This window comes from Phyllostomus discolor, chromosome 8, assembly GCF_004126475.2.
Source record: "Phyllostomus discolor isolate MPI-MPIP mPhyDis1 chromosome 8, mPhyDis1.pri.v3, whole genome shotgun sequence".
Classification (NCBI taxonomy): Eukaryota; Metazoa; Chordata; class Mammalia; order Chiroptera; family Phyllostomidae; genus Phyllostomus; species Phyllostomus discolor.
Genome location: NC_040910.2, coordinates 103,194,526 through 103,206,389, shown reverse-complemented (window position 1 = coordinate 103,206,389; position 11,864 = coordinate 103,194,526). Strand labels below are relative to the sequence as shown.

The 11,864-nt window shown below is 58.7% G+C and overlaps 1 protein-coding gene across 3 annotated transcripts; it reads right to left on the bottom strand.

Annotated features, from left to right (window-relative positions):
* Positions 1 to 1,538: 1,538 nt before the first annotated feature.
* On the bottom strand, positions 1,539 to 11,479 carry COPZ2 (COPI coat complex subunit zeta 2). Of its 3 annotated transcripts, none has more exons than XM_028520295.2 (9): positions 11,341 to 11,479; positions 10,490 to 10,564; positions 8,830 to 8,911; positions 8,228 to 8,319; positions 7,348 to 7,403; positions 6,559 to 6,636; positions 4,477 to 4,528; positions 3,829 to 3,867; positions 1,539 to 1,877 (listed from the first exon to the last, which is right to left on the bottom strand). In XM_028520295.2, exons 1-9 carry the CDS (start codon positions 11,449 to 11,451, stop codon positions 1,830 to 1,832), a joined length of 633 nt encoding a protein of 210 aa, XP_028376096.1. In that variant the 5' UTR covers positions 11,452 to 11,479; the 3' UTR covers positions 1,539 to 1,829. The 3 variants fall into 3 exon arrangements, with proteins under 3 accessions (XP_028376096.1, XP_035889717.1, XP_035889716.1); XM_036033823.1 differs by lacking the exon at positions 1,539 to 1,877 and adding an exon at positions 1,884 to 3,152; XM_036033824.1 differs by lacking the exon at positions 3,829 to 3,867.
* Between the last annotated feature and the right edge of the window lie 385 nt (positions 11,480 to 11,864).

The window sequence follows — 11,864 nt, the reverse complement described above, 5'->3', positions numbered from 1 at the left end:
AATTTGCCCTTCCCGTCCTTGAGGTCTTTCAGAGGCGGTGGATGGAGCCGGATGAGGTCGCGTATTTGCCAAAGTATTTCTGGAGAATTTTTCATTTCCCGTCGCCACACTGGCCCCTGAACTCTACAGCATTTAATTGCATACTCTTTGTTCCCTTTTAGAGTTGCCTTTTTGCATTATTTACTGGAAACGATTATGTACACGGTGTTTACAATGTATATGTTTACATTGTATGTATATGTTACATTATATGTATGTTTACATTGTATGTATATGTTACAATGTAGATGTTTACATAATTATATCTTTATCGTTTTCTCTAATTACAGAAGTACTCATGCCCATTATAAATATCCAATCTAAGAGAGTTTTATAACGGAGGACGTGAAACCCGCAAGGCTTCAATTAACACAGGGCTCGCCACTTTCTTACCGTAGCGGCTGGCGCGGAACTTGCAGGGCGGGTCAAGCAAGCTGATTGCTAGTGCAGCGCTCTCAGTCCTTGGCGTAGGAGCCCACCACCGTCAGGGGGGGGAGCAGGGTCGGTTCCTCCCTGAGGGGCGGAGTTAGTCACGAGGACGGGACCCAGAGGGAGTGCGTTTCCCTCCTTTCCCTCCAGGTGGCGCTACAGGATTGCGGATGCGGTCCTGGGGCGGAGCTCCCGGCTTGGGCGCCAGCGAGGGGCGGTGCCGGGACGGGGCGTGGACTGGCGGCTTCAGTTAACAGGGTATCCAAGGGAAACACGTTCTCCGGGAAATGAACGCTAGACACTCCGGGAATTTAAGTACATAGACGCAGAAAGTGTACGCGTCGGAGAAAGAATGGGAGAAACAGGGGGTTCTGGGACGGAGACAGAAAAGAGGAGTCGCGTCTCCCAGAAAGTCACTCCATCCTTCTCGTTTGCCGCCGATGTCTCTCCCCTCCCTTCTCTCCCACTGGATCTGCAATTCTTCGCACCCTCTGGAATGCACTGGGGTCTCTGGATACAAATGCACGGGGGCTGGGGATGGTGCTGGCTGATGCTTCCTCGCCCCCAGCATCCGGTCCCAGCTTTGATAAGCTCGCGGGGCTCTAGTGCCCAAGGTATGTGCCAGTGTAGGAATTCCGCAGTCCCAGCCATGCCAAGAAAAACAGGCGTGCTGTTCCTCAGTTTGTCCAGAGGAAGCCTTACGCCCTTCCCTTCTGGAGGCTGGTAATAGGAAAATGACTCAAAGAATCCCCAGCGGGTCCACCGGGTGTGCGCCCTCTTTTGTCTCCTTTTCCTGAACATGCACCATTCCCCCTGTTACTACCCTTTCACTGTATCACACAATCATACTGTCACATACGGGCCCGGGTGGTATTCGTGTCACACCCCCTCACTATGTTAAACTGTCCCCTTTCCCTTGACCCACCTCTCTCCAGTCCCACAACCACTGGGATACGCCCTGGTGAGGGGCAGCCTAAGGGCAAGGCACAGAAAGTGCAGGAGCCCTTAGCAGAACGAACACACACACACACACACACACACAACCCAGGCCAACAGAGAAGGAGACCACGAGCAGGGGACAGCAGGTTTATTTGGGCTCTGGGGTCAGGGATGCCTGAGGTCTGAGTTAAGGCGGGTCAGCTGGGTCTCACAGCCCGAGGGGCAGGCCAGGGCAATGAGGAGGGGTGACTCAGTGCTAAAGCCAAATCTCTTCATTTCAGAGTCCCCGGCCAGAAGCTTCAGGAGTCCGTTCTGGGAGGGCCTGGGGATACAGAGGGGTGTCTTCTGTCCCCTGGGGTCTTTGAGTTGTTTGCCAGGATCAGGGAAATTATCTGGGGGAGGGAGCCTCAAATGCACAGCCTTCATTTCAGTAACGACCATTTAATTTGTTCCTTGGCAGACTGAAGAACCTGGAGGTGGGAGGAAGGAGGAGAGAATTTGGGAGCGTGTCAAGTACCTCGATACCGCAGTGAGAGGGAGGTCTGCAGCCCACCTTCCTTATGTGTCCCTGCAACTCCCGGCCACTAGGTGGCAGCAGCTCATCTCTGCCTGACTTCAGCTGGGCCAGGCCAGCCGGAGAAAGAGCAGTCCAAACTGGCTGCAGCCAGCTCCCAGCCCAGGCCCAGACCTGCCCAGCCCTCTGCTGGTGTCTGCATCCGCAGCGGTGGGTGTTGCCCGAGGCCCGGCTTTCCCATACCCCGTCGTGCTAGCTGCCGCCCACAGTGCCACGTCCAGGCAGGAACTGGGGCCAGGCCTGACACTTCTGAGCCCAGACACCTCAGCAAAACTCTAGGGCTGGCCCTGGCTGGCAGCGTGTCTGTCCTCCACGCCCCACCCCAACACACTGCTGATGTGGCACAGCTGGCAGAGGGGGACTGCCCACAGGCTGCCTCGGGACACCTGCACTCAGATTGTTCATCGAGTCCCCTGCAGCTGAGAAAACAGGCTCAGTCCGGTGCTTATGCAAATCCCCACAAATGTGCACACACACAGGTTGTCCCTCCAGCCACCAAGCCTCACTCCCTTTGGAAGGCTCATCCCAATCTGTCTGTCCCTTCTTTCTGCACAGCCTCCCTTCCTCTCTCAGGGACCGCCTGGCCCTGGGGGTTCTCCTGCTTCTGGCCAGACCCTAGCCTCCTCCTCGTTTCGTCTCCCACTCACTCTCTGCATCTTCCCTGGTTTTTACTCAATAATTCCACTGAAAGTGCTGCATCTTCATTCTACCCCCCTCTGGAAAAATAGGAGCAAAGGGTTTTCCACGCGTTAGCTCATCCGTTTCTCCTAATAACTCCGTGAGGAGCTCGCCCTGATCATGTGAGGCTGTGAGAGGCTGAGGGGCTTGCCCAGGTCACCCAGATTCTAGGGGGTAGAGTGGAACAGACACACTGGGGTGACTCACACCAGTGCCCATGTCCTTATCCACTCTGCCATGCTCCCTAACCTCTTTGGGTCAGAAAACTGCCACGGGGCTGCGCTCCTCCCAGCAGGTTGTGAGGGCGCCTGGGGACTCAGGAGGAGGGAGTGGCAGGGTGGGCACCAAGAACAGTGACAGGAAAGTGGGCGCCACACCTGGGGCTCCACACGGGACATTATGCACCCATCTCGGCCTGGGCCACCACAGCAGGAGGTGGTTAGTGCCAGGGCAGGAAGCTCCGTAAACTCAGGATTAGTCTGTGCAGGGAGACCTGAGGGCGGACAGAACAGAGGGCGAGTGGTCAGCCTGACGAGCAGGAAGTTTGTGCAGCTGGGAACAAGTCCAGCCGCAGATCCGGGGACCTCCCCCTTGCCCCACATGCACCCCCAGAAAGGACCATGCACCCCAGACAGGACCATGCACCCCCAGACAGGACCATGCAGGGGCCTTTTCCTCAGCCAGGTCACTCAGGGGTTAGGTGGCAAGTGAGGCGGGGAGAAAGTTAGATGCTATCACAGGCTTCAAGGTCCCGTAACAATTCCAGCTTGGACCTCAGCGTGGAGGGGCGAGGGTTTGGAGGAGAACTCCTGTTTGTCATCCTTTCCGGGCTAGGGGGAGAATCGGGGACCTGAGTCCTCAGATTGCATTGGGGGACAAGTGACTCAGCCATCTCCAGGGTGGGAAGCTTACTACCCCAGGGGTTCAGCCTAACAATACTGAGCCAGGAGAGGAGGTGGTTACCAGTGAGGACTGGGCATCAATTATTAATGCCCAGCTCAGCACCACCTCAGCGTCGCTAGAGGCCCCCTGTGACTGTCCCCAACAGATGGCCTGTCACTGCCTCTTCCCCCCCACACCCTGACCTCTCAGCCTTGATAGCCCCCGCTGGGTCCCCTGGGAGGCTCCGCTCTCCTCCCTGGAGTCCAAGGCAGATGTTGGGGACCTACCTGGGCCACGCTCTGTTCAGTCAAGCCGCTGTCATCTGCCTGTGGGGAAGCAGTGTCACAGGGTGGTCAGGTCGGGGCGAGAGGACTGGGTTTGGAAAGGGAGACGGAGGGGCTCGGGGTGGTGGCGAGCAATGCGGTGGTCAGGAGGATCCAGGACCAGACCTGTATCACCCGTTAGTGGACGCCAGGACCTGCCCCTTGCCCCCCGGCCCTGTCTATGATGCATGGAGAGTAAGGGAATGAAGTTGGTAGAAAAGGTTTCATTCCAACAGGAAAGCCAAACTAGGCAGGGCGGTTCTATCTAGAGCCCCACTCCCCAAGCTCAAGGCCGAGGCAGCCACCTGGTGTCTCTTTGAGAGTTTATTTCTCCAGTCTGTGCTTCCCACCAGGGAGGGTGGTGAGGTGCTTGGGGCTTCCACAGGGGAAGGGGACAGGAGGTGTCTTCTACTAACGGCCACGCCCCGAACTGCCACGCCCCCACGAGTGCATTGCGGGGGGGGGGGGGGCGGGGGGGTTGCTTCTGCTGGAGGACCTGGGGCTCCCACCGCTGGCCCTCACAGCCGCATGCACAGGGAGGACGGACAGCGGGAGAGGAGGACGGCGAGGGCAGCCTAGAGGAGAGGAGGGGGCATGGAGGAAGGCTCTTACCCTAAAATTCACTTTCTGGATCACCTGCTGGGGGTCGCTCTCCAGAATCACGCTGCAAGATGAGAGAGAAACCGGGAGGAAAGTCGGCGACGTGATTCTCCCCTCTGCCACCGCTCCGTGCGAAAGCCTCTGCCCTCAGCCGCCGTACCCTGCAACATCCCCCCTCCGGGCTCCTTCCCCCTGGAGCTCCTCCAGCCAGGACTCTCCCTACACTCCCTCAGCTCTGGCGTCTCTACATTTCAAACCTGGTGGTCTCACGCTTGGTTGTCTTTGGGCAAAAGCTGTGAAATCGAGGGAGTCCAGTCCAGGACAATTGGGGTGTCAAAAGCAGGGGCTCAAAAACCGGGTGCTCTCAAAAGTCTGCGGTCCCTTCTGGGTCAGGGATGGGTTCAGACGCAGCAAGGGAAGGGAGGTGCCTTGGGGTCTCTAGCTGAGCTGGCTTCACTATTAGTCTATGCCATAGACAAAAGAAATGGAATTCTAAAAATCAGAATCTATCTTCCCTTTTGATGGACCCAGATATCAAGACCTTTTTCAGCTAGCCGCACTCTTGCATGGCATCTTGGGGTGCTGTGTGGTCATTTGCGGGGGCATGTGTGGGTGCGGGTGGGAGGGCCTCTTTGTGGGAGGCACAGAAGACACAGGGTCTGGGTGAGGCTCCTCCCCCTATGAAGCTCCTCCCCCATGAGGCTCCACCCCCCAACCCGCCTTGAGGCTCCTCCAGGGCAGAAGCCTACATGTATCTCTGTACCAGCCCTGGGGAGTGAGGAAACATTTCCTGGGCGCCTTCTCCAGTTCTCCAGGCCCTATTTCTGGGGCACCCCCAGTTCCAGGTTCCCTCAGCAGAGGTCTTGCCTCCACAAAGACGGAAGCACCCCAGGCCAATGCTCTGATTGAGGCATTGACTTGGCTGACGATTCCCTGATTTTCCTGGGAGGGGAAACTGAGAGCTACTGGAGGGGCAGAAACTGGGCCTGCTGGGGACACAGACCCAGAACCCCACACAGCGTATGACCTCCCTTGTCAGGGCCCTTCCCGGGCTCCGCCCCTCACTTTGTGGTTCTGTGTGTGTGCTCTCCGCAAAGAGGTTCCACCAAATGGGATGTCCTCCTGGCTCCACAAAACCTGGGCTTACTCCACTCTCTTTCGGGGGCCCGGGAAGTAGCCCCAGGCCTTGCAGGAGCAGGCAGTCAACAGGGAGAGAAGGGGGGGGATTCCACCACCCCACGTCCCAGAGCAGCCTGGCCCCTGGGCACGTGGCACGGTGCTGTGGAACCAGGCCTGCGGCTTTGGCTCTTGGCCCTGCCGTGTGACCTTGGGCAAGCCACTTGATCTCTGAGTCTCTGTTTCCTCACCTCTACAATGGGTGTAATGATAAAGGAGCGTGGATGTTTTTAAGATGATCAGTTTCTACTATTCTTTGCTCTACAGCCGGCCGGAACGTCTTTTTCTCCCCAATTACTGCCTCCCATAGAAATTCACTAACCAACCCTTGTCAAAAGGGCACCCAGCTTCCAAGGACATAATGGCACCCCAACAGCAGGTGACACTTGTTGAAGGAGAACCAGGGGCTTCACTAGCACCCCCTTATTTCCTCCCCGCCCCCTGCGACGTAGTTCCTTTATATCCCCATTTGAAAGATGGGGAGAGTGAGGCTCAGGGGGAATAAGTGACTGGCCCAGGGCACGCGTCTAGCCGACGTGGGAATGGAGCTCTGTGAGTGGGAGGCGTGGACGAGGCAGGGCTCTGCCAGGATGAAGCCCTTCTAGGGAGGGGCCGGCGTCTGCTGCCTGCTTCTCCCGGGCCCTGGAGAGCACACCACTCCCCCCGAACCCTGCCTCTTCCACAGTCAGCCACAGTTGGACGTCAGATTCCTTTCTTGTTTGCTTGACTTTGGCTAACGCGGACACCAACCTCCATCCTCGTGAGTGGGGTGGGGGGATGAGATCACCGGGGATATGCTGGGGGAAGGGAGGGAGGAGTCGGCCCCGAGAGAGCCAGCGGTGTGCTGGGTGCAATCTGGAGCGAGTGACCTTCAAAGGCACCTCCCACCGTGAGGCTCCCCGACCACCTGCTCCTCACCCGCCGTCCACAATCTCGTCCAGCACCAGGAAGGCTCCGTCCATGTTCTCCAGCAGCCAGCGCTTCTCCACGTTCTTCCTGAAGGGGACACGGCTCCTGAGCCTCCCCTGGCCGGGAGGAGCCAGGCCCCTGCCCAGGTGAGACAGGCCCCCCTCTCCACCTATACCTCGCCACACCCCCAACAAGCAATGGGAAGGACAAGGTCAAGGGCAGTGAGGGCAGCACCTGGGCTTGGGACTCCTGAGCAGGGGACAGGCCTGTTTCCGGAAGCGCTCCTTGCCCAAGTTCTCACCCTTGGGGCGTAGACACAGTGCCCCCCATGGAACCCCTAGTGCATCTCATAGCTGACTTTGATGCTATAGCTTTACTATAGTCAGTTGTGTGGACCGGGGAATTTATTTATTCTCGGATGATCCTAGTTTGGTTTCCCCAGGTCATGCTCACTGGAGTAGACACCAGATAACAGAATGGGGATCCAGTGAAAACCACCCCGAGCTTCAAGTCAGAAAGCCTGAGTTTGAGTCTCTCTTCTCATATAAACCATCTGCAACCTCAGGCAAGTCCTTTAGCTTCTCCAGGCCCCGTTTTCTGGACGCACCCTCACAGGGCTCTGCTCTGGGCAGTACCATGGTGGCTAGGTAACGGCAGAGGCCTTGCGGGGGATGCTCTGGCTCCAGCCTTAGTTTTGTAGGGACTTCGGGACAAAAGCAGGGAGGAAAGGCCCTGCCTCTGTGACCTATGAAAGCACGGGCGGGGGGTGGGGCTTGAAGGGCGGAGAACCTCACTCACCTTAACATGTGGTTCAGGGACTCAAACAGGCAGGTGAGAACGGACATGAGCATCAGCTGGGGGAGGGCAGGCGCGGGAGGAGAATGAGAGAGCGTGAGGCTGGGAAGGCCAAAAGGAGACCTCAGAGTCTACCTGCAGGGCAACTTGTCCCTTTCTGGGACAACAAGCCTGGAGCCCGGCTGCAGCTTGCCCTTGGAGAATGCCTCCTTCCTGTGTACGGGCGGGGAGCACGAGAGCGCCCCCCTGTGGGACACGGAGTGTACCCTTCTGTAGAGATGATTTAAAAAGAAATAGCCCTGGCTGGTGTGGCTCAGTGGACTGAGTATGGGCCTGTGAACCAAAGGGTCGCCGGTTCGATTCCCGGTCAGGGCACATGCCTGGGTTGCAGGCCAGGTCTCCAGTGGGGAGCATGTGGGGGAAACCACACATGGATGTTTCTCTTCCTCTCTTTTTCCTTCTCTTCCCCTCTCTCTAAAAATAAATAAATAAATAGAAAGAAAGAACTAGAGGCTCCTGCAGAGAGTGGCATTGCTTGTTCCTAAGGAACCTAAGGGGCATGACGGGTATGTCTTGTCCCAGAAAGAACCACCGTGGCTGCTGACCGACCCCCAGCGTCTAGAACAAGGGGCACCAATGGGACCTACTGATGCCCTCCCTTGTACGGCCCCTCTGTGGCCCCGCCCCTCACTCTGTGCTGGTGTGTGTCCTTTCTGTAAAGGGGTTCCACCAAAGGGGATGTCCTCTGGTTCCACAAAACCTGGACTGACTCCACTCCCTTTTGGGTCCCAGGAACCGGCACCGGAACCCAGCTTCCACCCCAGACTCCAAGCCACTCTGCCCACAGACAGACCCTCTTTGTCACCCCAACCCCTGAATTCACCTCGTTCTCGTAGGACGAGCCCACCACGTACAGGAAGAGGTCAATACTGCTCTTGTAGACGATGGTCATGCCCCCGAAAAACGCGATCTCACCTAGAAGTTGGGGGCGACGTTCAGCTCTGGCCGCCCCACCCCGGCCTGGCCCCTCCTCCCCGTCTCCAGCTCTGACCTCTCCCTCCCTGCCTCCCTCTTCCCTGCCCAGGGAACCCTCGGTAAGACTAGACCCAGGGACACCACCAGGGCTACTCTCTGTCCTTCCCTCCGCCCTCTTTTTCTAGCAACTACCTCGTTCTGAGGAATCAACACACCCAGTTCAAGGTCCACCTTCCACGCCCCTCCCACCGTGTGCAATGCCTTGGACCAGCCCCACAACTCAGCTGGCCTCTTCCGCCGGGAGGGGTCCAGGTGTGTTGGGGGTGGGAGGTGTGAGCGGCATGGGGGTGGGGGGTTCCCTGGAGGTAGAGATGAACAGCTAGGCAGGGGAAAAAGAGCCGCCGAAGAAAAGGAAGTGGCCTGTGTGTGTCCAGGGGACAGATGTGTCCAGACGGAGAAGGGGACAGTGAGTGCCTGAGAGCACCGGGTGAGGAAGAGGAGGACACTTACTGTCCGTCCGACTGGTCTTATTGAAGACATTTTTCTCGAAGGCCATCTGCTCCTTCGTGGAGGGAAACGTGTCATCATAATACTACGAGAAAGGGAAGGAGAAGGGGTGAGAGCCGTCCCACAGAGTCTGGGCACTCCAGGCTCGGGTGGCAGGGAGCGGCAGGCGCCGGCCCACGGTCCCATCTCACTGCCCTCCAGGCCCGACAGCTCACACTGTTCCCCGGAAACGCCAGTTCTAAGCAAAGAGAGTAGTGAAAAGTGGAGACACTTTGAGGCCTATTTTTGAAGCTGTCTCCCGATGCTTGGAGGCGTTTGGACGCTGAGCAAACGTGCGGCGTGCTGGGGACTGGGGTGGCCACCAAGTCGTCACCTAGAGTCCACGTGAGCCTGAGTCTGCAGGAAAGGGGGCTGAGCCCGGGGGGCCTGCAACAGTACAGTAACAGTCCTGGCAGCCACTTTACCGTCCCCATTGCACTGATGGGGCTGAGGTGGGAAAGGTCTGGGGAACTTCCCTGACACCTCCCAGCTGGAGAGGCGGAACTGGGACGCAATGCCAAGGACAGCCGACTTCCGGCAGGGCGTTGTGACGATGACATATCTAAGGAAGCGTTCCCGGCATAAATTGCACGATGAAATTGGCGGCATGTTGCCAGGGTTTCCTGAGCCTCTCTCTCTGACTCCATTTCTTAACCCGAACATGGACGTGCCCTTCTGGGAGGGGGTCCTAAAACCTCTGGCACTGCCAGTCCACCTCTGGGGAAAGGTGTGGTGAGGCAGGGTATGGTGAGCTCGGCTTTCAATTTTCTGGATGTGGATTATGCCACTTAGTACCCAACTGTGGGCAAACTGTCTCCCTGCCGACCACTACAGGCATGAAGACAAAAAGTTTCAGCCCCAAACAAACAAACAAACAAACAAACACTGTGATGTATTTCATAGCTAGTTTACATGCTGCATCCCTACTATAGTTAGTCGTACTGATGGTCGGCAGTCACTTTTGGATTATCCTGCTTTGGTTTCCCCAGGCCATAGTCACTGGGACAGGTGCCAGGGGACTGACATGTTCGTGCAGTGACAGCCATCCTCCTGAGCTCCAAGGCAAAATACCTGAGCTCAGCCCTCTGTTCTGACATCAACACTCGTGAGCCCAGGCACCTCACGTAGCTTCTCTAGACCGAGTTTTCCTCATTTGTGAAAGAGTCGAACTGTGCATGTGGTCTCTGAAACCCTGACTGGTGCTGAGTTCTGAGACTCCTCAGACTAAATCCTGAGTGTTTACTGAGCTATGGGAGAAAAGTACAGGTTGCTTGTTTAAAATGTGGGGACTAGAATTCCTGGGCCCCAGGCTGAACACGCTATTGACCCCCGGGGAGTTCCTGCCCGAGCTCAAGGCCCAGCTGGCCACTTGAAAGGATGACGAGAAGACAGTTGAGGGGACAGGATTAGAGACTGGGAGGCGCCCTCCCCCGTCCAGGGTCCAGCCATCTGACAAGGCAGGAGGGTGGACACAGTGACCCTTGGAGGGTCTAAGCTGAGCCGCTCCGAGTCACAGAGCCCGCAGTGGGGTCTCTCCTGAGACAGGAGTCAGCTGGCTGGGGGCTTCTGTTCTCGGGGCAGTAACTCAGTTTTCAGGGGCCCTCGGGTCAGGGTGGGAGGTTACCTTGGCCAGCAGGCGGTGTCCGTCATTATCTAGGATGAAAACAGCCTTGATGGTGTAGAGAGAAGGTTCCTGCAACTGACACGGGGCGGGGTGGGGGAGTCCATTGGCCCCTGACTCAAGGCAAATACCCCGTCATTGACTTTATGGGATCTGCTGGCCCCAGGAGTCCACGATCAGGGTCCAGCGAACCCAGCCCCAAAGGTTCATAGCTGGTTCTTGCCCAACCCTGTGCCACATGGGCTGCCTCCTGTCCTGTCCTGTCCCCCGCCCCCCCCCCCCCCCCCCCCCGCGGATGTTCCACTGCAGGCCCCTGGCGGGCGCGCTGCACGGTGAGTGCGGAAGGTCCGCCCGGGCCCAAGTTCTGTCATGCACTGACTGCCGCAGAGCCCGAGTCGGAGTGTATCACAGAACCTGGGCCGGGGGGACAGCGGTGCGCCTCCTCCTTCCAGCGGAGCTCGGGGCGAGGCTGGCCTCACTCTCGGAGCGCGCCCCCAGCCCCCTGACGCGGGCGGGCCCCGAAGCGCGCACATCCGCCCACCGCCCCTGCGAGCACCTTCCCCCTCCCTGCAGAATCTCAGTCCACCCCACCCCCAAGCTGTCTCCATCGCTGCTCTGAACTGATCCAGAACTTCAGCCCCACGCGGACTTTCAGGACAGGCCTCCTGGCGAGTCCACGCCCGCGGGAACTTTTTCTCGCCGGCCCGGCCCGGGCCCCTCCCAGCGCTGCTCAGTGGTGGCACCAAGTTCCCGGCGCCAGGCGTGCGAGTTGTGAGTTGGCTGCCCCCGCTCAACCCCACCCCGGCCCCGATTCCTGCCCCCCGGACCCTGGCGCCCGCCCGCCTGCTCCGTACCCGCGACCCCGCGGGCTCCCCGGCTCGGGCGGGCGGTGCCGCGCCCCCGGCCTGGGCGGCCGCGGCCCCCTCCCCCGGGTGCGGACGTGGCCAGGCCTCGGGCCGCTGCATTCCGCTCGCCGCCCTGCGCTGACAGCGCCTCCCGCCGCCCCGCCCCCGAGCCCGCCCGGCCCACCGGGCCGCCCCCCACCCCCCTGGAGGCCACCGCCCTCCCTTTCCCTCGCTCTGTGCCTGCCTTTCCTTTTCCCTGAGGCCCTTTCCTCTTTCTCGCCCTCCCTCCTTTCTCTTACCCCCCTCCCCCTGCGCCCCACACCCCAGCTCTCCTTCCCCCACCTCTCACTTCTCTCCTTCTCGGCTCCTTTCCCCTCTTGAAAGTCCTTTCTCCGTCTGTCCCACACCAGCCCCCTCTGCGTCCCCTCCTGCCTCCTTTCTGGCCTGTGGGTTTGTTTGCACCCGTGTCCAAAGGCTATCCTGGGGACAGCAAGAAAACACAGCAAAGTCCGGTTTCGTCTCTTTACTGCTAG